The sequence below is a fragment of the Mustela putorius genome, unplaced genomic scaffold (genome assembly GCF_011764305.1).
Source record: "Mustela putorius furo isolate JIRA1106 unplaced genomic scaffold, ASM1176430v1.1 tig00000129_pilon_pilon_pilon, whole genome shotgun sequence".
NCBI classification, from domain to species: Eukaryota; Metazoa; Chordata; class Mammalia; order Carnivora; family Mustelidae; genus Mustela; species Mustela putorius.
The window spans coordinates 45,222,062-45,247,177 of record NW_025421290.1 but is presented as its reverse complement, the minus strand read 5'-3'; the positions used below and the strand labels follow the sequence as shown (position 1 = coordinate 45,247,177).

General features: G+C 46.4%; 1 protein-coding gene across 5 annotated transcripts in view; it reads right to left on the bottom strand.

Annotated features, from left to right (window-relative positions):
• Nucleotides 1–24,542, bottom strand: part of AK7 (adenylate kinase 7) — a 76,997-nt gene extending 52,455 nt beyond the window's left edge. For 3 of the 5 annotated variants that reach the window (XM_013057414.2, XM_013057415.2, XM_045073423.1), the window contains exons 1-4: nucleotides 24,391–24,542; nucleotides 19,170–19,358; nucleotides 13,525–13,633; nucleotides 2,962–3,056 (exon numbers count right to left, since the gene is read on the bottom strand). In XM_013057414.2, coding sequence (XP_012912868.1) covers nucleotides 2,962–3,056; nucleotides 13,525–13,633; nucleotides 19,170–19,358; nucleotides 24,391–24,495 — 498 coding nt within the window. In that variant the 5' untranslated portion in view covers nucleotides 24,496–24,542. Of the gene's footprint in view, nucleotides 1–2,961; nucleotides 3,057–13,524; nucleotides 13,634–16,282; nucleotides 16,516–19,169; nucleotides 19,359–21,695; nucleotides 21,776–24,390 lie in introns of all 5 variants that reach the window. The other 2 variants (XM_045073430.1, XM_045073426.1) reach the window with 2 other exon arrangements.
• Nucleotides 24,543–25,116: the final 574 nt, after the last annotated feature.

Here is a 25,116-nt window from a genome sequence, read left to right as displayed (position 1 = left end):
ACCACAAAGGGGAGATTCCCCCGGCCTTTGCCATCTCTTAGTGGATTGCCCAGGACGTGCATGACATTCCATTTTCATGCTTTTTAGGTAGTAAATTTGTTTTCTTTCTCTGCTCCCTTGTGAAGGGATTTTCCGGTTGGGTGAAGACAGTGTTTCTAATTGTATTTCCACACAGCATACATGTATCATTTCTTTCTTCTGAACCATAGGAGAGCAGGCTGCATACACTGTGCACATACTCTGAACTTCTCAGTGAGTGTCTCCTAAGCACATCTTCCTAGGAAACCACAGTATGGTGATAAAATTCAGGAAATTTAATACTGATATACATAATTTTATCCCATTGACAGTCCTTGCTCCAACGTTGTCAACTGTCCCAGCGATGACCTTTTTAGCGTCTCTTCCCCAGCAGAGGTCCAGCCCAAGATCACGCCTGGCCCAGAACTGCCATGTCTTGTTCATCTTTATTTGGAGCAAAGCTCTGGTTTTCTGTCTTTTACTGCCATTTTAAAAGCTTATGAGCTAGTTATTTAATAGAAGATCCTTCATGTTGGGTTTGTGTGATGTTTCCATGTGATTTGATTCGGGCTCCTGCACAGTGGAACCTGGTTTCCTCTCTGCCCGGCATCTACTTCCTCATCCCCTGTGTGGTTTCAAAGGTAAATCTCACACACAGCATCATTTCATCCATAAATACCTCCTTCATTCCACTGCAGTTGGATTTATTCATTTTGGGGCATTTAGCATTGCTGGGTCCTAAGAACTCTTCCCCTGTAAGTTCTATTAATTTTTCTTAAAAAAATGAAAAAGTGTTGGTTTTTACTTTTAATTATGTGACCATTTGGAACTGAGCTTTTGTGTGGTATGTGGTAGAGAATTTTGGGAGGTGGTAGAAAACCCCCCAAAACTGGTTCTGTTTTGACTGCTGTGGTGGCTACACAACTGTATGCATTTTTCAAAGCTCATAGAACTATCCAGAACTCTATGAGGAACTACCTGAACTCTATGTAGGTTATACCTTTATAAGCCTCACTTCAAGCCATCATGAGCTGTTGAGGAAATACAAGTTACAACCACAGTGAGAGGATATGGACTTGCCATAGGACACAGGTGCTAATACAGCAGCCATCTTCCTCAATTTTCTTGGGGGACCCATGTCTTCTCCACCATCAGAGCATATAGTTTGGGGGCTGATCCTCCCCCACATCTAGAAGTGAGTATATAAGCCCAGGCCTGGCCAGCCTGAGCTCTGTATTCCCCTGGCTGCAGTGGCTGGCTCAAGTTTAGACCCCAAGACTTAGACACCCAGCACATTCCAGTCCTGGGGTGGGACATGAGCAAAGTGGAAAAGGCAACTGAAGTTCTGGGGATGTAAGTCCGGGAGCTGTTGGGGGCCATCAGGATGGGGAGCCTACCTGAGAATGACGCCTACCCAGGAGGAAAGAAGCAACAGATGAGAGAAAGAGAACAGTGAGCTATGAGGACATTGTTTGAGCTTCTAGGTCCAGCTGTGCCTACAGTCCACCTTTGGACTTCTCACTTATGAGCCAATACATTCCCATTTTGCTCAATTCAATATAAGTTAGTTTATAAGTGAAGGAGCAAGCACACTCTGGCAGGCCAGCAGCCAGTCAAGAGACCAACAATTGTTTTGTAGCGGACACTTCACTGGATGGTCTGCAGGAACCAGAACAGGAGTCAAATGACTGGCTAGGTCTTTGACGTGAGGGCAACCAGAAGGGAGTGGGCAAGTGACCTTTACAAGAAAAGGACAGAAAACAGCTCTCCAATCTCAACCAACTCCCGGTTCACCAAGGGAAAGACAATGAAAGAAACAAATGGCCTTTGACGCAATGTGTGATAAGTCCCTCCGTATCTCCTCGTTATAAGTAACATATTCCATTGATTCTAGGATATTGCATTTCCCTCCCACATTCTGATCTCCGAAGTTGGGATGGGTCTTGCGGTCAGTGTCTTCTTACAGCGTGCGCAGCCAGAAAGTGTTGAGGTTGTCCTTGCTGGCGCCTGGTTGACCTTGAGCACGACTGATTCTGTCATCCCTTCCAATGAAAGGAGGCACTGCACCTGTTCACTGAACTGCCTTTCTCAATGTCTTTCACAGGATCGCACTGTGATTCAGTTCACAGGCACAAAGACACTGGGGCAGAACGGCCAAGGTACATCTGATATCCGTAGAGAAAGCCAACAGCTCTGGAAGACAGAGTGTAAGCCCTCATGGAAAAGGAAGGAAATGACCTGAGGCAGCCTGCATACTGCCTTACCGTGTGGACAAAGACAGGAGGCACGGGTGAGTCACCCACCTGGCCTCTGAAGATGAAGGGCTTTGGGGGCTCCCAAAACAACTGTATGGGGCGTCCATGTTCCTTTTCCTCTCTGCACGAGAAGGTGTAAGACAGGAACAGAGGTCTCAGTACAGCTCAAAGAGAGCTTTTTCAGAAACAAAGTCTAAGTGATAAGTAAGCATGGTTTCAGCTTAATTGGTATCATTTATCTTTTCCTTCCCCAGTGGCACATAACCCAGGGAGGGCCCTTAGAATTGAGTGTGCTTAGAGTCAGTGATTTCTGTTCAACGCTCATTATGGGGTAGAATTCAGGAGGGAAAGACCACACGGTGCACCGCAGGACGTCCTCTCTGCACACAGATCACAAGGTATCAAGCGTGGAAGGATGCACCAAGGCAAGGCTAGTGCAGGGGCACCTGCGTGGCTCTGCTGGTTGAGCCTCCAACTCTTGAATTAGGCTCAGGTCATGATCTCGGGTCCCAGGATCAAGCCCCACGTTGGGCTCCTCGTTCAGCCGGGAGTCTGCTTGGGATTCTCTTTCTCTCCGTCTCCTTCAACCCCTTCTCACTCACTTCCTTCTCACTCACTCACTCTCTCTCAACTAAATAAATAAATCTTTATTTAGAAACAAAGAAGGAAAAGCTAGTGCACTACTTACAGGGTCCAGGGGTTTGGATCGTGCCCAGGTCATCACGGTGGAGACTAAAATAAATACCTTGCGCTTCTCAAAGTGGCTGACTTCTTCATTCAGGGCTGTAGGGCCAAAAAGTGAAGCAATTATTCGGGTCCCCAAAGACCTCACTTTCCCTATCATGTGTGGGACTTGAAATTAAGACGGGTGTCACCTCTGTGCTTCCCTGGACAGTCCCCCTGCCCTTGTGGTTCCTGGCATTCACCCACCAGCCACCCAAACTCTACTGAGCCCAGCTCCCAGATTTAACCCTTCTTCTTGCCTCCTGGGCCATAGCAGTGGGCCAGTGGGCATCCTGATCCTCGCCGGTATGGACTAGAACAGTTCATGGCTTTTCTTGCCTCCTTACCACTATGAGATACGTAATATTATTATCTCTGTTTTACAGACCAGGAACTGGGGTGTAGTTTGCCAAGAGTTACAGAGGAGAGATGGGGACACAGTCCAATCCAGGCAACCTGGTTGCAAATGCTGAGTTCTCCTGCTATGCCCGACAGCCAGCCGGCTGCATGGAGAACGAAGCAGCGGGGCCTAGCAAGGTTGGGGCTGGGGCTGCGAAGGCCCCAAATCCAAAGGTAAAACCCCATTACGATTTCACCTAAAGCAGTCCTGGGGTTGCGGGGACAGCCCATGCAGTGGGCGGTGTGGGCCGTGGCTGGAGGGCCTTGGGTATGGCGGGAATGGCTGATGATGAACATTCCATAGTGATCAGAATCTAAAACAGTGGTAGACGGAAGGATGAACATTGGATTTCTAAAGGGTTTGTTGCCTCCCAGGGCGGCGGGGGGTGGGGGGAGGGCTCTCCACACACTGAAGCATTCAATCTCCTTAAATACTTTCGGCATGTGATTCCATTAAAATATTTTTCACGATGTATAATTTTCCAGAAAAAAAAATCTAAAGAGAGGTCTAATTAAATTGTCAGAGGAGCTAAGTGACACGGTTGTCATGGTGCATTTTTAGTCTCAGGAGCTAATTCCCTGAAGAAGCAAGACAATAAAAGGCTGATGATCCCCTGAATCTAATGAACGTGTGGAGGCCGACCCTGAGGTAAGAAGGCGTTACTGAATTCAGCCTGAGAAGACGACGTCCAAGTGTTAATCTCCAACGGAAGCGTTCATTTTAGTGCCATTTTCATTCTATTAACAAAAATGGCCTCTTCAATTTCATTCTGCCCTTTTACCCTGTTGGCTCCACGATGCCTCAGACTGGTTTGTGACCTTGTTAGTGACTGCTCGGCCCACTTAGAGCTCTTCAAAGTGGGTTATCCTTTCATTTGTGATCATTTTAATGGGTCTAAAATAATCTCCTTGTTCACTTGTGAACAAGCACAGTTTATCCTCATATGCAAATGGTTTCTCCCATTCCTAACACTTTGTTCCCTTCTTCTGGGTCATCTTGCCTTCCTTGGAGAGTATCTGTGAAGAGCAAGGTAGGAGAATCCTTTTCTAGTAAAAAAAAATTTTAAATTACTTAATAAAACATTATTAAGAAGTAAGAATTACCCTTTGCAAAAAACACAAAACAAAAACAAACCCACAACAGGGGACACCTGGGTGGCTCAGTCAGTTAAGCACCTGCCTTGGCTCAGATCCTGATCTCAGGGTCCTGGGATGGAACCCTGAGCTCGGTATCAGGCTCTCTGTTCAGTGAAGAGCCTGCTTCTCCCTCTTCCTCTGCCCCCCTCACCCCTTCTCGTGCCCTCTCTCATTCCTGCTCTATCTCAAATAAATATATAAAAATATTTAAAGAAAAAACCCACAACAACAAAAAAAAAATGCAAGAAAAAGCCCCAAACAGAAACCATACTCCCAATCTAAGATTGTGCACATCAGGTAAAAGAACAAAATTCTCAAAGCCCCACCAAGCCCACACGCCCCACCCCCCGAGGTGACCCTGATGGCAGCTGAAGGCCTCTAACTGCACTTTCTCACAGACACCAACACACTGCTTCTCCAAAATGAGGTAAGACAGTTGCAACCTTCCACCCAAATAGAGAGGTAAAATCTTCTTCATTATTTAAAGGTCTTCATTAGAATGAAGGAGACAGAAATACCCACTCCATTTTAAAGCTCATGAAAGGAGACACCGTTGTCAAAGTCTGGGAAACCACTGTGCTCCTCTGGCACAGCAGGAGGGTAGTGGCTATTATCTCAAATTCATAATCAAAGGACATCCATCCGGGCCAGGATTTTTAGACATTAAAAAGTACAAGTGGGGGCAGGGGGAAGATGGTGGAGGAACAGGAGATCTACCGATCATGGGGTCCCAGGAGTTCGGCTGGACAGTCATCACACCATTCCGGACAGCTACAGACCCAGCAGGAGATGGCAGAGAGGAAGAGCAGCAATTTCAGGAACAGAAAAGCAACCACCTTCTGGAAGGCAGGACATGTGGAGAAGTGAATCCGAATCCACGGGAAGATAGACCGTGGGGGGAAGGGGCAGCTCCCGGCAAGCGGCGGAGCAACGGAGCCCAAAGTCAGAACTCCTAGAAGCCTGCTCCACTGAGGGAGGACGTCGCTCCAGAGGCTAAGCGGGGGTGGAGCCCTCACGGGGACAGTGTGGTCTCAGGACCCGCAGGGTCACAGAAGGATCGGGGGTGTCTGAGTGTGGCAGAGCCCCCAGGGATCCGAGCGGGCACGCAGGCTACAGAGAGGAGGAAGGGCTCTCAGCTCGGGGTTACCTTAACCATGGTCCATGGCACGGTCGGACACTGCTCTTCCAGTAGGGACCCCACCCCTGGCACATCCGGGAAACTCACCTTCCCCAGGGGAGGGGTGCGGGAATACACTGCCGGAATCGGCTGGGTTTAGAGACTCCAAACGGGGCTGTGTGGTCACACAGGCTGGGGGAGCAGGGAGCGCGGCGGGAGACCAGGGAGACGGAGGGACTGCTTTTCTCTGAGCGCTCGGCTCCTCCAGGTGGAAGATTGGGAGGCCGCCATTTTCGTTCCTGTCCTCCGAAATGGTACGGAAAGCGAATAGGGAACAAAAGCTCCCGAGCAGGGGCGCCTGGGTGGCTCAGTGTGTTAGGCCGCTGCCTTCGGCTCGGGTCATGATCTCAGGGTCCTGGGATTGAGTCCCACATCGGGCTCTCTGCTCAGCAGGGAGCCTGCTTCCTCCTCTCTCTCTGCCTGCCTCTCTGCCTACTTGTGATCTCCCTCTGTCAAATAAATAAATAAAATATTAAAAAAAAAAAAAAAAAAAAAAAAAAAACTCCCGAGCACTAACCGGAGCACATTTCTTAGCCTGGCCCCTGGCAAGGGCGGTGCTATTCTGCCTCTGGCAAAGACATTTGAGAATCAGGGCAAGAGGCCGCTGCCTCCCCCAGAAGATTACCAAGAACGTCCAGCCAAGACCAAGTTCACCGATCAATGAGAACTGCCCAACTCCACAGCTGGGGCAAAGCAACACGGAGAATTCATGGTTTTTTACCCATGATCCTTTAGTCTTCTAAAGTTAAATTTTTAATTTTTTTTTTCTTATTCTACTTTGTAAATGTTTTCCTCTTTCCTATTTTAACATTTTTAAACTATTTATCTTATCAATATCTTTGAAAAAAATCTTTTAAAATTTTCATTGTTATAGTTATTATCTATCCCTTCATTGTATTTAACCTTATTATTTTGTATACAAATAGGTTTTTCTTTCTTTAAAATTTTGGGATACAGTTTCTTCTAAAAGATGAAAATATACCCTAAATCTAGCCCATGGCTTTATTCTAGTCTCTAGCCTGATCACAGTCTTTCCTCTTTTATTTTTTACCTTTTTTCAACCAACTTCTTATCTTATCAATTCAATTCCTTTTTTAAAATCTTTTTAAATTTTGGGGCGCCTGGGTGGCTCAGTGGGTTAAGCCGCTGCCTTCGGCTCGGGTCATGATCTCAGGATCCTGGGATGGAGTCCCGCATCGGGCTCTCTGCTCAGCAGGGAGCCTGCTTCCTCCTCTCTCTCTGCCTGCCTCTTTGCCTACTTGTGATTTCTCTCTGTCAAATAAATAAATAAAATCTTTAAAAAAAAAAAAGAATCTTTTTAAATTTTCATCTTTACACTCATATTCCATCCCTTCATCATGTTTACACTTATTTTTGTATACTTGTGTTTTTCTTTCTTTAAAATTTTCAGAGGTAGTTCCTTCTAAGAGACTACAATACATCCAAAATCAAGTGTGTGGCTCTGTTCTATTAACCAGTCTAATATATATATATATATTTTTTTCTTTTTCCCGTTTTCTCCTTTCTTCTCCCCCCAGTTTCAGGTCTCTGGTTTGGTTGGTGTCTATCTCTCTCATGTCATTTCCCTTTTGGTAGTTTGCCCTCTCATTCATCTATTTTTTCTTTTTTTTTTTTTTTTTTGGTAAAGATTTTATTTATTTACTTGACCAAACAGAGATCGCAAGTAGGCAGAGAGGCAGGCTGGGGGTGGGGGATCACACTCCCAGCTGAGCAGAGAGCCTGATGCGGGACTCGATTCTAGGACCCTGGGATCATGACCTGAGCTGAAGGCAGAGGTTTTAACCCACTGAGCCAGCCACCCAGGAGCCCCTCATTCATCTATTCTTATCTGGATAAAATGACAAAGTGAAAAACTCATCACAAAAAAAAAAAGAACAAGAGGCAGTACAATGGCAAGGGACCTCATCAATATAGGCATTAGTAAGATGATGAGTATCAAAGTGCCAGCTGGGCTCAAAAAAGCAGGGGAGGTACTAGAGAATCCCTTTCTGCAGAAATAAGATCCCTTTCTGGAGAAATAAAAGAATGAAAATCTAACCAAGATGAATCAAAAAAGCTATTAATGAGGCACAACCAAGAATGGAGGCTCTTACTGGATAAGAGTAGGATAAATGAGGCAGAAGAGAGAATTAGTGATACAGAAGACCCAATGACGGAGAATAAAGAATCCGAGGAAAAGAGAGACAAACAACTACTGGACCATGAGCAGAAAATTCGAGAGATAAGTGACACCATAAGATGAAACAATATTATAATAATTGGGATCCCAGAAGAAGAAGAAAGAGAGAGAGGAGCAGAAGGTATATTGGAGCAAATTATACAGAGAATTTCCCTATTTTGTGATGGGAACAAGCATCAAAATCCAGAAGGCATAGAGAATCCCCCTCAAAATCAATAAAAATAGGTCAACACCCTGTCAATTAATAGTAAAACATACAAGTCTCAGTGACAAAGAGAAAATCCTGGAAGCAGCTCAGGACAAGAAGTCTGTAACATACAATGGTAGATATATTGGATTGGCAGTAGACCTATCCACAGAGACCTGGCAGGCCAGAAAGGACTGGCATGATATATTCAGAGTACTAAATGACAAAAATACACAGCCAAGAATACTACATCCAGCTAGGCTGTCATTGAAAATAGAAGGAGAGATAAAAAGCTTCCAGGACAAACAAAACCTAAAATAAATTGAAAACACCAAACCAGCCCTACAGGAAATACTGAATGGGGTCCTCTAAGCAAAGAGAGAGCCTAGAAGTAACAGACCAGAAAGGAACAGAGACAGTATACAGTAACAGTCACCTTACAGGCAATACAATGGCACTAAATTCATATCTTTCAATAGTTACCCTGAGTGTAAATGGGCTAAATGCCCCAATCAAAAGACAAGGGTATCAGAATGGATAAAAAAACAAAACCCATCAATATGCTGTCTGCAAGGAACTCGTTTTAGACCCAAAGACAGCTCCATATTTAAAGTCAGGAGCTGGAAAGCAATTTACCATGCTAATGAACATCAAAAGAGAGCTGAGGTGGCAATCCTTAAACCAGATAAATTAGATTTTAAGCTCAAGACCATAATAAGAGATGAGGAGGGACACTATATCATAATCAAAGGGTCTGTCCAACAAGAAAATCTAACAATGTTATATATCTATGCCTCTAACATGGGAGTAACCAACTATATAAACCAATTAATAACAAAATCAAAGAAACACATTGACAATAATACAATAACAGTAGGGGACTTTAACACCCCCCTCACTGAAATGGACAGGTCATCCAAGCCAAAGATCAACAGGAAATAAAGGCATTAAATGACACACTGGGGGCACCTGGGTGGCTCAGTGGGTTAAGCCGCTGCCTTCAGCTCAGGTCATGATCTCAGGGTCCTGGGATCAAGTCCCGCATTGGGCTCTCTGCTCAGCAGGGAGCCTGCTTCCCTCTCTCTCTCTCTCTGCCTGCCTCTCCATCTACTTGTGATTTCTCTCTGTCAAATAAATAAATAAATAAAATCTTAAAAAAAAAATGACACACTGGACCAGATGGACATCATAGATATACTCAGAACATTCCATCCCAAAGCAACATAACACACAGTCTTCTCTGTGCACATGGAACATTCTCCAAAATAGATCACATCCTGGGTCACAAATCAGGTCTCAACCAGTACCAAAAGATTGGGATCATTCCCTGCATATTTTCAGACCACAATGCTCTGAAGCTAGAACTCAACCACAAGAGGAAAGTTGGAAAGAACTCAAATGCATGGTGGCTAGAGAGCATCCCACTAAAGAATGAATGGGTCAATGAGGAAATTAAAGAAACATTGAAAATATTCATGGAAACAAATGACAATTCAAGCAGAACTGTCCAAAATCTTTGTTGTAACCATCTCTCCTAACAACATACTGCTTAAAATGTAACTTAGGAGAAATTATACTAGTTACCAAGCATGCTTAGATAAAGCCTTAAGAAAAACATGTACTGGCATGTACATGGCCTCTGGGGGAGGACTCCTTGAAGCCAAGCAGCTGGGGATGCCCGGCCCGCTCAGGGGGGAATGCCGCCTGCTTCATTTTTCCATTGTCTCCTCTTCCCTGGAGAGCACCAAGCAGTTAGTCAGACAATCCTTTCGTTTGGGCTTGCTCACTGTAGGTCACGTGCTACATGACCAGACATGTTTTGCCTTTCTTCTCACGTATGTACAAGACTCATGGTCAATGTGTAGTCTCCTCTGGCTTTGTTGATTGTTACTCACTTTCTAATAAATATGAGACTGAGGAGTTGTTCGGGGCGACAGTCTTTTCCACTGTCGTCCCCAGCTCCCATTCTCTTACAACTGACTCATTTGTGTCTCATTCTTCTCCCGTGAGCTGTCAAAAGGCGGCACGTGGGGGCACAGCAAAGGCAGTCCTGAGCTGGTGCAGCCACTCTGGGAAACAGTACGGAGGTTCCTCAAAAAGTTGAAAATAGAACTACCCTGGGATGTCTGGGTGGCTCAGTGAGTTAAGCTGCTGCCTTCAGCTCAGGTCATGATCCCAGGGTCCTGGGATTGAGTACCATATCGGGCTCCTTGCTCAGCAGGGAGCCTGCTTCTCTCTCCATCTCTGCCTGACTCTCTCCATGCTTGTGTGCTCTCTCTCTCTCTCTCTACTTCTCTCTGACAAGTAAATAAATAAATAAATAAATAAAATCTTTAAAAAGAAAATAGGGTTACCCTATGACCCAGCAATCGCACTACTGGGTATTTAACCTAAATATACAAACGTAGTGATCTGAAGGGCAAGTGCACCCGAATGTTTACAGCAGCAATGTCCACAATAGCCAAACTATGGCAAGAACCTCGATGTCCATCATCAGATGAATGGATAAAGAAGATGTGGTATATATACACCATGGAATACTAGCAACCATCAAAGAAATGAAATCTTGCCATTTACAATGACGTGGATAGAACCAGAGAGTATTATGCTAAGAGAAATAGGTCAATCAGAGAAAGACCATTATCATATGATCTCTCTGATATGAGGCATTTGAGAGGCAGGGTGAGAGGTTGTGGGGGGTAGGGAGGGAAAAAAATGAAACAAGATGGGATCAGGAGGGAGACAAACCAGAAGAGACTCTTAATCTCAGAAACAAACTGAGCATTGCTAGGGGTGGGAGTGGAGGGAGGGGGTGCCTGGGTGATGGACACTGGAGAGGGTCTGTGCTATGATGAGTGCTGTGAATTGTGTAAGCCTGAGGATTCACAGACCTGTACCCCTGAAGCAAATAATACATTATATGTTAATTAAAAAAAAAAGTACAAGTGGGGAAAATGAGATTCCTTTGGGGGCGTAGGGATGGAGTGGAATGGGAATGCAAGGAATCGTAGCTTTTTATTCTAAGCCTTACTGTGCTTTTTTTTTTTTAAGATTTTATTTATTTATTTGACAGAGAGAGATCACAAGTAGGCAGAGAGGCAGGCAGAGAGAGAGAGGAGGAAGCAGACTCCCCGCTGAGCAGAAAGCCCGATGCGGGGCTCGATCCCAGGACCCTGGGATCAAGACCCGAGCTGAAGGCAGAGGCTTTCACCCACTGAGCCACCCAGGTGTCCCCTTACTGTGCTTTTTTTTTTTCCACTTTACTTTATTTTAAGATTTATTTATTTACTTCAGAGAGTGAGCCTCATGTGGGAGGGGCAGAGAGAGAGGGAGAGAGTCTGAAGGTGACTCTGCCCTGTGCGTGGGCCCAATGCGGGGCTCAATCTCACAACCCTGAGATCACGACCTGAGCTGAAACAAAGACTCAGATGCCTAACCGACTGAGCCACCCAGATGCCCCAGCCCTACTGTGCTTTTTAATTTTCAAAACATGTCTGGGGGTAATTTCAGAAAAAAAAATTTAAACACTGCAAGTATGCATTATATAGAAAAATCAATTTTCAACGCCTGACACGAAAGAAGACTCAACAAATGTTAGTTAGCTCTGATTGCACTGCAATCAAATAGAAGTGCAATTATTTTAGAAGGTGCCATTATACATCATCAGTAAATATTTGCAAAGGGGCAAAATGCAGAAAGTAGGCTTTTCAAAAGAGCTCTGCTTCAAAAGATGATACAATGTTCATGCTTTTGATTTGTTTCTCACTGAGTGAAATGGAGGCACAAAGTCAGAAAAAAGAAATCAAACATTGCAAGCTCCCGAGGAATCCCACACAACCACAGATAGTCCTTTTCCATTATTTCCCTGAGTATGGTACAGGCATTCCTGAAGCTGCATTACCTTATTTTTTAAAAAGATTTTATTTATTTATTCAACAGAGAGAGACAGAGCACAAGCAGAGGGAGCAGGAGGCAGAGGGAGAAGCAGACTCCTTGCTGAGCAGGGAGTCCAATGTAGGACTCAATCCCAGGACCCCAGGATCATGACCTGAGCTTAAGGCAGAGGCTTATTCAACTGAGTCACCAGGGTTCCCACTCCCTTTCTTTGAACTTAACCCAATATATCATTTTGATGTTGATCGTACTCAAGGGTTGGCAAATATTGCCTCATCTTATAAATAAATTTTTATTGGAGCCCAGCCCATCACTTACATATTGTCTATGGCTGTGTTCTCACCATAGCAGCAGAGTAGTTGGCTCCAACAGCCAAAAATACTTACTCTTTGACCCTTCACAGAAAAAGTTTGCTGACCTCTGACCTAATCTGCCTGAAAATGAAAATACTGATGTGTATAAGATATTGAAATAGAAGGTGTGCTGTGTCTTTTGGCTGTCCTGCTAGTCTGGGGTGGTGATTTGAATACGCTGATATGTTTTCTCCTTTGCTCCCAACTTAATCAAGAGATGAATCATAACAGCACCACACTGTGAGACATCACCTTGTTCTCTAAGACCTGCGGTCCTTAGAGTTCATGACAGTTATGAAAGCATTGGAAAAACGCAAGCACTCTCCCTGAGGCCTCACTGACCCTTACTATCAGGGGACATTTATTAAATTAAATCAAATCCTCACAGAAATAAGTCCTCTCCTCTTAAAGGCACATCCCTCTCATGATGCCCTTCTTGCCAACGTGCCATTCTCTGTCCCGCGGTGAAGTCCCTCCCATATGCCTTGGCTCTCTCATAGGACTCCAGGGACCTCGCGGGTATAATCTTTGTCTCATTCATTTTTATATGTTCCCAATGCGCTCAACCCCACCTCCTTAAGCATGAATACAGGTTGAATCTTCAAAGTTACCGTTTCCTTTCTTTTCACGAGTAACAATAGTCTATTCTTCGGAAGCATGTGTTGTTTAATTCATTCAGAAACGGGGTCATTGAGTCTCAGGTGGCTCTAAGGTCACAGCAGTCCCCATAAGCAAACCAAAGCCTAGGTCTACAACTGCCGCAAGGTTAGGAAATCAAAACCTGAGGACGACCCATCATGACAGCTAACTAGGCTCTTCCAGGTCAGGCCATGCTTAAACTATAGCCAATCAAATCATTTGCTTGCTTTGCTCTGCCTTTGCCGGGTCAGTCTTTGCCCTGCCTCCTGTCCGTGCAGCGCTCCTAACCGCTTCCCACATGGCAAGCTCTCATGAATTGGTTTTTGCTCACATCAACTCTTGAAGGTTTTCCTATGCCCCAGCTTATCTTTAACACGACCCAAAGGCATCTTCATTAGCCTAACTTCATTTCATGTTTTAGGGAAGTTTCAGATCGGTTTTCCCATGGTTGTAATTTGCCTCGTGGTCATTAGACAGCTCTGAGGGTAAGGACATTGCATGAGAGTAGTTTCCCTGGAGAGAGAAGAGACTGGTTCACTGACCAGAGACTGCCCAGATGGCCTCCTCTGCTTGCTGTGCATTCTCGGAGATGTTATAAATAATGACGTCACACTCCAGGAGGCGCATGAGAAGGTCTTCTCGAGAGATGGTCTGAAAAAAGAGAATTGAGAGTCATTTGTTGAAAGGAGCTAACCTTCATTTCATATTTAGCCGGAATGACAATTTCCAAATTAGATATACTGCGGATGAAGTGTCCTACAGGAAACATTTGCAGGATGTCTATTTAAAATGAAATTTTGGCTCTCTTCTGTGTGTAGTTTCCAAGTAACAAATAAGTTTATGAAAAATAGCTGGGAACAGATGATTAAAAAATTGCATAATGATCTTAGGTACTATTTCTGCATGCTATTTACACCCCGATTCAGAAGGGAAGAATTACAACACACTGAAAGAAAATGTGTGAGGCATTTGAAATTAACTCCAACTCTTTGCGAGATTATTCAAGCCATTATATATCATAAGCTACTCACAAGTGTTGATGAGTGATTAATGCAGATTGTTTCAGAATCCTCAAGATGGAATTAATCGGTCCTCTTTGTAAATGTAAGGTGCCTTATTACAGCTGACAGTTGGGAATATTTTAAAAAATACAGAAACTTTTAATGGGTAAAAATATAAAATTCTTACATTAGACAAAGTAACTTTGGTGATCACCATGTTTGAAATAGTTATTCCTTCCTGTGTGGATGTTGGTATGTTTCCTAGGAGTGCCCTACAGTGGGCGGGTATTATGATAACCATCAGAGGACCCTGCCTTTCCAAATCAGGATTTCCATTGGCTGTTAGTCCAGTTATCCTGAGAATCAGATACTCCCCACAGTTCCTTGACCACTTGCATTAAAGCAGAACATTTCAGACCAGACGTGACCTCTTACCACATAACTTGGTTAAAGAACAGAAGCAAAGTGAATGCCTTTCCAGAGAGAGAGAGGACCCGGACAGGGTTCATGCTCCCATTAAAACCCACAGCACAGCCAGCTAGTTTCCCCAGCCTGGTTCCCTAAGTCCCTTGGAGTCCCCCGGTACTCATTTCCGAGGGCTGCTATCACTTAGGGTCACACATTGAGTGGTTTAAACAACAGACATGCATGTCCCATAGTCTGGAGGCTATAAACATTGCTGTTTGTGACTGTGAGACTCCAGACTGTTGCCTCCTTCCTGCCAGCCTGAGAATGAAATCACCCTCAAGGGGAGGCAGAGCCCAGGAAGGGGCAGGAAAAGCAACAGCAGCCCCTGGATCACGCCAGCCCTGAAACTGCATCTTCTTTAAGAGACTGCCAGCCACATAAACTGAAGAATTTCCTTATTTATTAAGCCAGTTTGCGTTGCCGCATTTCCCTAGTGCTTACAGACCTGAACAGCCCAGACTGATGCAGAGAGCAGGGTTCTTAAAGAGTCTAAAAGACAGAGGGGTTTTGCAGAGGAGCATGGTAAATTTAATTTGGGGCATATTGATTCAGATGTGCCATCAGGGCTTTCTGGGGGCAGGGATGGTCATTATAGGGCAGTTGGATTTGGATGTCAACAGGGCTGGTGGCAGATGTGAAAGACATTGGTTCCTGTTGGGGAGCTGAAGCCACAGGCCTGGATGAGATTGAGGAAGGACATCCATTAGGAGAAAGGAGGGGGCTCTGGGGAAAACCGCATTTGACGGGAGCCTCAGATGCACAAGAGAAGCCAGGTTATGAAGGCTGAGGAAGGAGGAAGGAGACTGACTCCCAAGAAACCAGGAAGACAGGACTTTGGGAATTTCGAGCTCCCTGGTGACACTTGCCAGGCATTTCCTGTGATGTGGTGGGGGCACCTTCTGGCAGGTGGGACTCACAGGCCATGAATGCAGGAGTGAGGCTGGCGAATGTAGCAGTGGTGGCCTGGGGCTGGGGCCAGAGAAAGAGGACTGTAGCCAGCAGGGAGGCCACATGTGGTATTTTTGACTCTTGGAAAGATGGGAGCGTGAAGCACGTGGATAGGTGGAAAGAAAGAAGCCGGTGGTGAGCAAAGCCCCTGGAGAGTGTGAAAATGGGTAAGTGGTGGAGAAAGTTCCCTCAGAGGGCAGGAGGGGACTCATTCATTCATCTCACAAGTGTTTACTGAGGGCTACTTTCTGCCAGTCAATGTGCTTGGGGCCAAAGATGCACAAATGAGTAGGAGAAGTGAGGTGTCTGTTCTCAAGGGGGTGAGAGTCATAGTCTGGGCCACCCAGCAATGACAGACAATAACCATAAAGTGTGACAAGTGTGATGATGTAGGCAGGTAAAGATGCTATGGGAGTACGAGAAAAGAGCTCAGTATTGAAACAAGGAGTGTAGAAGTAGAAATCACTGAGAGCTTCCTGGAGGAGGTGGCATCCGGAGTCAAACCCTGATGGATAAATAGGACTGGGTGGGTTGGAAGAGGAAAGGCTGTTGCACGGTGCGGTGTCTTCAAAGCTGTAGGTAGGGCCTGAAGAGCGGCTGGCGCGGTGATGAGAGAGACACCCCTCTCAGAAGTACATAAATATCCAGGATGAGGGTTGAGTAGCATGGGTCACGGGGGAAGCAGTAAAACTGCTACAGAAATGTAAAGATGGGTGGAAATTCAGATGGACCCGCTAATGCTTTGGTAAGTCTTGACTTTAAACTGAACACGTTTTTCTCTTCTCCATTCTTGAAGCTTCCCCCTCCCCTTCACTTGTTTTTCTGTAGAATCCTGTCCCGGGAACTGGGTATTCATACTGACAACCCACTGACCTCAACTTACATTTAGTAACAAGACTCGGATGGCTGGCGCCAGTGTTGGTCAGGAGACCTCCTTGAAGGCGGGGGGAGCGAGGCTGCCAGCACTAACCAGATTCTTATTGAAACCATAGATCCTGTGCGGCTTCCAGTCGGCGACGAGAGAAGAATGAGGCACAAACAAGTCAGCGGCCAGAGATTGGGAGCAGGGGACAGCAGTCGGAAAGCTCTGCGGCCACGAGCAACTCCACAGTCTCACTGTTATTAGATAGAAACAATAGCCAATAGAAGGATTGATGAAGGTCACACGTTAATCGCGTCTTGCAGACCAGCAAGAAGGAGGATCAAGTTTATAGTTAAACAAGCACATTCAAAGGACTCGTCTAACTAACACCGGGAGCTTCTGGGAAGAGAAAGGAGCGACAACGGAACAGGGAAGCAGGTGGTTTTCCTTCCGCCCTGAGCTGACTGGGCGTTCCGGGCTGCCCGGCTTCGGTGAAGGGGCGGCATTCCGAGCCCGAGCGAGCCGGGCATCCCCAGCTGCCCAGCTTCACGGTCGTATATTGTCCTTCTCCCCAAAGACCTGTTGCCAGTATATGTATTTAAGGCCATATCTAAATGTGCTTGGTAACTAGTGAAATCCCCCGGGGGTTACAGTTTAAGTAACACATTGTTCCGAGGGGCAGCAGCAATCCTGTGTTTTCTTATAAAAGTGGGTCTACAGTATTCGTTTTCCCCCCAAGTTTTTATTTAAATTCCAGTTAGTTAGCATGCAGTGTCATATTAGCTTCAGGGATAGAATTTAGAATAGAATATAGAATAGAATATAGAATTTATAAGAGATATATAGAATTTACAAGGTATAGAATTTATAAGGAATTTATAAGTATAGATATAGAATTTATAAGGTATAGAATTTAGAATAGAATATAGAATTTATAAGAATCACTTATATAAAATACGCAGGGCTCATCCTAACACGTGTCCTGATACCCATCATCCATCTATCCCACCCCCCCATTTCCCATCTAGGAACCCTCATTTTGTTCTCTATTATTGAGAGTCTCTTATGGTTTGCTTTCCCACACTCTTTTTTTTCCCTTGCTGTATGTTCATGTGTTTTGTTTCCTAAATCTGAACTATATGTGAAATCGTTCAGTATTTAGTCTATGAATGTCTTATTTCACTTAGCATAGTATCATGTAGTTCCATCCATGTTGTTGCAAATGGCAAGATGTCATTCTTTTTGATGGCACAGTAATATTTCATGTAGATACACCACATCTTCTTTACCCATTCGCCCATTGATGGACATGTGGGCTCTTTCCAGTTTGGCTATTGTAGACATTGTTGCTATGAACCCTGAGGTGCAGGTGCCCCTTTGAATCAGCATTTTTGGATCCTTTGGGTAAACACCGAGTAGTGCACTTCCTGGCTCGTAGGGTAACTTTTTGAGGAGCCTCCATACTGTTTTCCAGAGTGGTTGCACCAGCTTGCATTCCCACAATAGTAACAAGAGGGTTCCCCTTCCTCTGCATGTTTGCCAACATCTGTTGTTTCCTAACTTGTTAATTTTAGCCAGTCTGACACATGGGAAGTGAGACCTTATTGTGATTTTCATCGGAATGGCCCTGATGATGACTGATGCTCAGCATCTTTTCACATGTCCCTTAGCCATCTGTATGCTGTCTTCAGAAAAAGGGCTATTCATGTCTTCTGCCCATTTTCTAACTGGAAGGGTCTGAGTTGTGAAGGCATTAGCCTGCTTCAGCCTCCTTTGCCCGACAAAGTAATAAAATGATTGCTCCTCTTTATCCCCCAACTCCGTCTTCATGTTATACTTCAGCTCCAGAGCAGAGGAGGGTTCTTGACAAGAGCAGCACTGTTTCTCAGTAAGACAGTAACATACTGATGTGTTATTATGGAGTGGTTTATTACCAAAGGAGGTTTCTCTTCCACCCGCCATGGCCTGGGGGTTGTTGGGTAATGTAGGGTTGAATGCATTATTTTTATTTTTATTTTTATTTTTATTTTTTTTTTAAAGATTATTTATTTATTTATTTGACAGAGAGAAATCACAAGTAGACGGAGAGGCAGGCAGAGAGAGAGAGAGAGGGAAGCAGGCTCCCTGCCGAGCAGAGAGCCCGATGCGGGACTCGATCCCAGGACCCTGAGATCATGACCTGAGCCGAAGGCAGCGGCTTAACCACTGAGCCACCCAGGCGCCCTATTTTTATTTTTTTTGAAGATTTTATTTATTTATTTGACAGACAGAGATCACAAGTAGGCAGAGAAGCAGGCAGAGAGAGAGAGAGGGGTAAGCAGGCTCCCTGCTGAGCAGAGAGCCCGATGCGGGGCTCGATCCCAGGACACTGAGATCATGACCTGAACTGAAGGCAGAGGCTTAACCCACTGAGCCACCCAGGCACCCTTAGGGTTGGATGCATTTTAAACACAGTTTAGAAATTTTTTTTTTTTTTAAGCTGGTGCCCAAGGGAGAAGGAGAGAGAGAATCTTAAGCAGGCTCTGCACACAGCATGGAGCCCAGTGAGGGGCTCGATCACACAATGCTGACTCATGACCCGAGCCGAAATCAAGAGTTGGATGCTTAACCGAGCCACCCAGGTGCCCCAAGGCTAGAAATTTTATAGTCTGAAAGTCTAGATTAGATCCACCCCTTCCAAGAATATCAAATTTAAATGCTTTGTTTGTAAAGGCACACATTTAAAGTGGAGACCATGGTTGTTCTCCATCAGAGGACAAAGGCCTACTTCCACCTGCCCCTCACTTTCTCCCACTCCCAAGTTTGCAGAAGAGAGAGGAAGCAAAGACTAAGAGTGTACCATGAAGGTGTGGGAGCTCGAGGCGGCTCTGCCCTTGGTTTACTCTTAGCAACAGCCACCTAGACTTACAGTGTATGTCTCCACGGCAAAGTCAGGCTGAACACTTTCGAGCTTGGAGAGTGTGCCCACAATCTGGAAGGTGCCTTCCTTAAGTTTGACTGATGAGGCTTCCGGCAGGGCTGACTTATTTTCTTCGTCTTCTTCCTCTTCTTCCGTAATTTCTTCAAGGGAAGCCCCAACGACACAGTTAGACAGAAACTGCAAGAAAACATAAACATACTAAGAAACAACAAAGAACAGTGTATAATGAGGGCTGTACACTGGTAGCTCGCTGAAGTTAACACTAACTGAGAGACACAGCAAAGTGCGTGCTCTCACAACATTCTATTTTATAGAGGAGGAACCCTGGCTCAGAGAGCTTAAAGCATGTAGCAAGGGTATTGCCCTGCTCTGGCAACAAGCAGGGAAGGGCTGCAGTCACCATGTTGGTCTTGCCTAATAGAAATGGAGTAATGTCATGCTATCCACTCTGGTGAATTAAACTGGCTAGTAGCCCCATGAACAGAAGTAAAAGGAAACCAGTGAAATGAATATAGTCATGTTTTATTTAACCCAACGGGTTAAAAATATTCCTAATTTCACAAGAAATCCATATAAAAATTACTAATAAGATCTTCTATCTTTCCTTTTTACTTATACTCAGTCTCAGGGTCAAGAGATCCAGCCCTCCACCAGGCATGGAGCCTGCTTAAGATTCTCTCTCTCTTTCTCTCGCCCTCTGCCCCACTCTGCTCCCCTTGCTAGCTTGTGCTCTCTCTCTCAAAAGACGAAAAAAATCAGGTTGGTGAAGTTTTATTTCTTATCTTACAGAAGTTATCCTTCGGAGTCATTTATGCAATGTTAAAGAGTTTCATGGGGCGCCTGGGTGGCTCAGTGGTTGAGCCACTGCCTTCGGCTTGGGTCATGATCCCAGGGTCCTGGGATCGAGCCCCGCATCGGGCTCTCTGCTCAGTGGGGAGCCTGCTTCCTCCTCTCTCTCTCTGCCTGCCTCTCTGCCTACTTGTGATCTCTGTCTGTCAAATAAATAAATAAAATCTTAAAAAAAAAAAGAGTTTCATATATGTGTGTATACTTAATATAAATTATTTGCATGTAAGTAAGAATGATTTTATTGTAATTTACATGTTAAACGTATGTAAGCAATCATGACATTATCATATCATACCTTGGGAGGAAAACACAGAAAAAACCCAAACTGGAAGTCCCACCTCATTTATTTTGGTAACAGTCATTTTACATAAGTAACCCAGGCTTGTCAGGTTCAACCACTTATGGGAATACATTTCTTCTAAGTATATCATATATATTTTCATGTTTCTCTCAGACATACATATTCCAGGGCACCTGGGTAGCTCAGTGGTTGAGCATTTGCCTTCAGCTTGGGTCATGATCCCAGATTCCTGGGATCAAGCCCCGCAATGGGCTCCCTGCTCAGTGGAGAACCTGTTTCTCCCTCTGCCTGCCACTCTCCTCCTGCTTGTGCTCCCCCTCTCTGACAGATAAATAAATAAAATCTTTTTTAAAAGTTAAAAAATACACATTCCATTTTATTACCCCATTTCACAGTCGAGGACACTGATGCCCAGCTGTAAAGAGCTTGCCCAAGACTGCATGGGCAGGGAGGGGTGCAACTGTACCTTCTGATCCCCAAAACGGGACATGGACCATAACCCCCACCCTCCTTCCTCCCAGGGACGTGTTGGGGAGTGGGGGCAGGGGAGCAGCTGGCCTCACCCAGCTGGGCAGGAGCCTGAAGACTAGAGACCCAGCCGCCATCTCTTTTATATGTTTCATATTCCCACTCCTGCGTGGCTTGGTATGGAGAACAGAAATTCCCTAAAATTTCCGAACTGGAACCCAGGTCAGTCAAGGAATAACAGAAACATTCTGTTACCAATAAGCTTTTGGAAAAGATCTCTACAAACTAAAAGAAAGCTTTTGTTCTAAAAACATTGTGCTGTAAAAAAAAAAAAAAAAAAAAAAAGCCAGAGTTCAAAAGGGGGTAAAGAAAAAGTTTAAATTCTCTTGCCTCCCACCGTCCTAATCTCAATCAGGTCACCTCCCTTTTAAAATAATCCAGAGGGGCACCTGGGTGGGTCAGGGGGTTAAGCCTCTGACTCTTGATTTCAGCTCAGGTCATGATCTCAGGGTGGTGAGATCGAGGCCCCCAAGGGGCTCTGTGATGTGTAGGGAGTCGGGCTTGTTCCTCTCCCTTACATTTCGCCACAGCAGCCCCCCTCCTCTGTGTGTGATTCCCCTTCGTTAAATTTATGCAAAAAGTGGGTGGGGCACCAGAGAGCTGCTGAGCAGGGCCATCTTCAGACTTTCATGGGTCCTTTCCTCCAAGAAAAAAAATAAATACTAAAAATTCTATTTCATGACTGTATTGCCAGGAAGACCCACCGTCTTTGACTCTAAAATCTCATTTGTTTCCTTCTGATTATAAAAGAAATTAAGACACGTTTGTGGGCCGCCAAGTCTAAAGGGTCCTGGGCCCTGTGCCTGCTGTCCCGGTGTGATTCCCCGCACGCTCACCTCTCTGTCCTCTGACTCCCACTCAGAACGTCTGCCTTGGAGCTTGCCTTTGAATCAGCTCCTCCAGCTTGATGCTCATCCTGGGGTGTGAGGGTAAGGGCCAGAGAGAGGGAGAGAGCGACCAAGAATCTCAAGCAAACTCTCTTCTGAGCACAGAGCCCTACGTGGGGCTTGATCCCATGACCCTGAGCAGAAATCAAGAGTTGGAGGCTCAAACGACTGGACCACTCACGTGCCCCTACTCTGAGACATTTTCTGCATACAGATCATCTCTATCGATCTACCTACGTATCTTCTCTATATCTGTATCTTTTTGAAAGACATAAATCCCTTCATACTACATCTGTCTTTTTAAAGTTTTTTAAAAAAAATTTTACTTATTTGACAGAGAGAGATCACACATAGGCAGAGAGGCAGGCAGAGAGAGAAGGGGAAGCAGGCTTCCCAGTGAGCAGAGAGCTAGATGTGAGGTCCGATACCAGGAACCTGAGACCATGACCCGAGCCGAAGGCAGAGACAACCCACTGAGCCACCCAGGCGCCCCTAAAGCTTCCTTTCTTTAAATACACATATTTTGTTATTTATTTTTTGCCTATTGTACTCTTTTTTTTTTTTTAAGATTTATTTATTTATTTGACAGAGAGAGACTACAAGTAGGCAGAGAGGCAGGCAGAGAGAGAGGGAGGAGGAAGCAGGCTCCCTGCTGAGCAGAGAGCCCGACGCGGGACTCGATCCCAGGACCCTGAGACCATGACCTGAGCCGAAGGCAGCGGCTTAACCCACTGAGCCACCCAGGCGCCCTGCCTATTGTACTCTTGTCCTTTCTCTGCCCCCTCCCTTGCTTTTCTAGTCCTGTGGGAGATGTATCATGTATTTTTAGTCTCTCGTAGTAGATACTTATCACATACAATGTACACACTGCTAAAAATTAAAACTGAACAGAGAACATTAGAAGATCTAATTGGCTTTATTAAGTGATTCATGAACTCAGCAGAAATCCCATCTTGCAAGCAGAGGGGAGCCCAGAGAAGCCGCACAGAATGGAAGGTTTTTATGAGGAGGAGGGTGGGGTGAGGAGTTATTAGCAAAAAAAGATTGTTTTAGCAAGGTCACCTTCCCTTAGGGGAGTGGGGGGGGGTCGTTATGCAAATTACTTCATCTTCCTCTGGGGAATGGAGAGAGCCCGGTGACAGACAACCTCATCGATGCCCTGCAGAGAATTTTAGATGATTGTATAAAATTCCACTCCGGGAGAGACTGAAATTAAGTCCTGGTTTGCTGTCCTGGCAAATGACTCCTCCTTGAGCCTCCTAGCTTCCTTTCTCACAGCACCATCACAAATAGTACCATATATATTGTTGCATGCCATATATACAGTATTACTATTTTTATATATAAATAATCTAAATCTATATATTTTTAAAAGATTTTTACTTATTTGACAGAAATCACGAGGAGGCAGAGAGGCAGGCAGAGAGAGGTGGAAGCAGGCCCCCTGCTGAGCAGAAAGTCCGATGTGGAGTTTCATCCCAGGACCCTGGGAGAACGACCTGAGCCGAAGGCAGAGGCTTTAACCCACTGAGCCACCCAGGTGCCCCTAAATCTATATATCTTTTGACTGATCTTTAGATGGTACTGGATGGAGTAGTGGCCCCCTACTCCCCATCCCCATTTGGAAATAGGGTCTTCGCAGCTGGAATCAAATTAAAATGAGGTCATACTGGATTAGAATGGGCTCTAATCCAAAGGTCAGTGTCCTAAAAACAGGGAAATTCGGACACAGAGAGAATTGCGGGAAACACCATGGGAAGACAGAGGCAGAGATTGGAGTGATGAGTCTACAAGCCAAAGGATGCAAGAATTGCTGGCAAGTGCCAAAAACTACGAGACAGAGAGAGAGAGAGAGAGAGAGAGAGAGAGAGGTGTGCAGCAGAAATCTTCCTCGCAGCTTTTAAAAGGAACCAGCCTTGCCAACACTTTGATTTTGGGCTTCTGGCCTCCAGAATCAAGACAGAATACACCCCGTTGTTTTAAGCCATGAAGCTTGTGGTACGTTGTTGACCGCAGCCCTAGGAAACCAGTAGAGATGGTATGCGCTGCATTCACATCCTATTCTCGGTAGCACGTGTTGTCTGCAAATGGGATCCTTAGCCCCCCCAAGTCTGCCCAGGGTGAGGACACACGTCTGTGCTGCTCCAGAGGGGAGCACGGAGATGAACGAGTCCCGGCCAGGGAGATGATAAAATTATGGCTTCCTTTGGACTACTGCGTATTTTCCGACGAACGGTCTCAGGACCCGCTTTCGGAACATCCTCGTTCCCCGGGGCTAACGACGGGGGGTGGGGGAGTTCGGTGGGACTCAGGGCCCCACACAGTGCCTGGCACATAAACAAAACGTGCCTCAAACGACCCTCCACACGCACGTGGAAGGGACGGAAGAACGAACATGCTGAGCCTCGCTTTCCTTTCGTGGTTGGGGAGGACGCCGCGCCCGACCGGCGAGCGCCGAACACCTGGGCTTCCAGGGGCGCCCCGCGTGCGGACTGCGCCCAGGACGAGGGACCCTCCTTCAGGGGAGGCCCTGCAGCGCCCCGCGGCGCAGACCCTCGCTGGGTTCGGGGGCTCGGGCACCCCGGGGCGGGGGCCTGGCAGCTGGGGACTGGGGCTCTCTGTACTCCGACCCGCCGCCGCTCACCTTCCCGATGTTCCCGCTGCTGTAGGAATCCAGCAGGTTTATAAACACCCTCTGGATCCGGCTAACTTTCTCCGTGGCTGCAGCAGTACCCTCTTCCTCAGCCATGGTGGGAGCCGCCCTGGTTGCTAAGGAGAAAGCGTCCCTCTGGTTGCCAAGGAGGTGGGGCGGGGGCTGGCCCTCCGGGGGCGGGGCCTACGACGCGGGGCGGGGCGTTCCGCGGCGGGGGCGGGGCTCGGCCGGGGCAGGGGCGGGGCGTTCCCTGGGCGGGGGCGGGGCGTTCCCTGGGCGGGGGCGGGGCTCACCCGGGCCTTGGGGCAGCGGTGTCTCCCCAGCAGGGCGCTCTCTGGCTCCACGCATGGTACTCTCCGGCCGGGGCAGTCCGCTTTCGGAGCCTCCCCGGCCCGGACGCCGGGGCCACGTGACCGCTGCTCCCTGTCATCTCTTTCATTCCGAAACTGGAAACGCGCCCCAGGGTTCACGAGACCCGGGGGACTGAAAAGAACTGCTGCACCGGGAAAGCCCGAAGCCCATTCCCTTGTGGGATGGTCCGCCCGGGGGGACGTGACAGTCCTGCTGCGCCGAGAGCAGCTGCCGCCGTGGAGTTCTGGGTCCCGGACGCCGGAACGACAGCGTGCGTGGCCCGCACGGTGCAGCCCGTCGCTGCTCTGTCTGTGGGGCTCGGCGGGCTCGGGGGCTGTTAGGAGCCGCTGGGGAGAGACCCCTGGG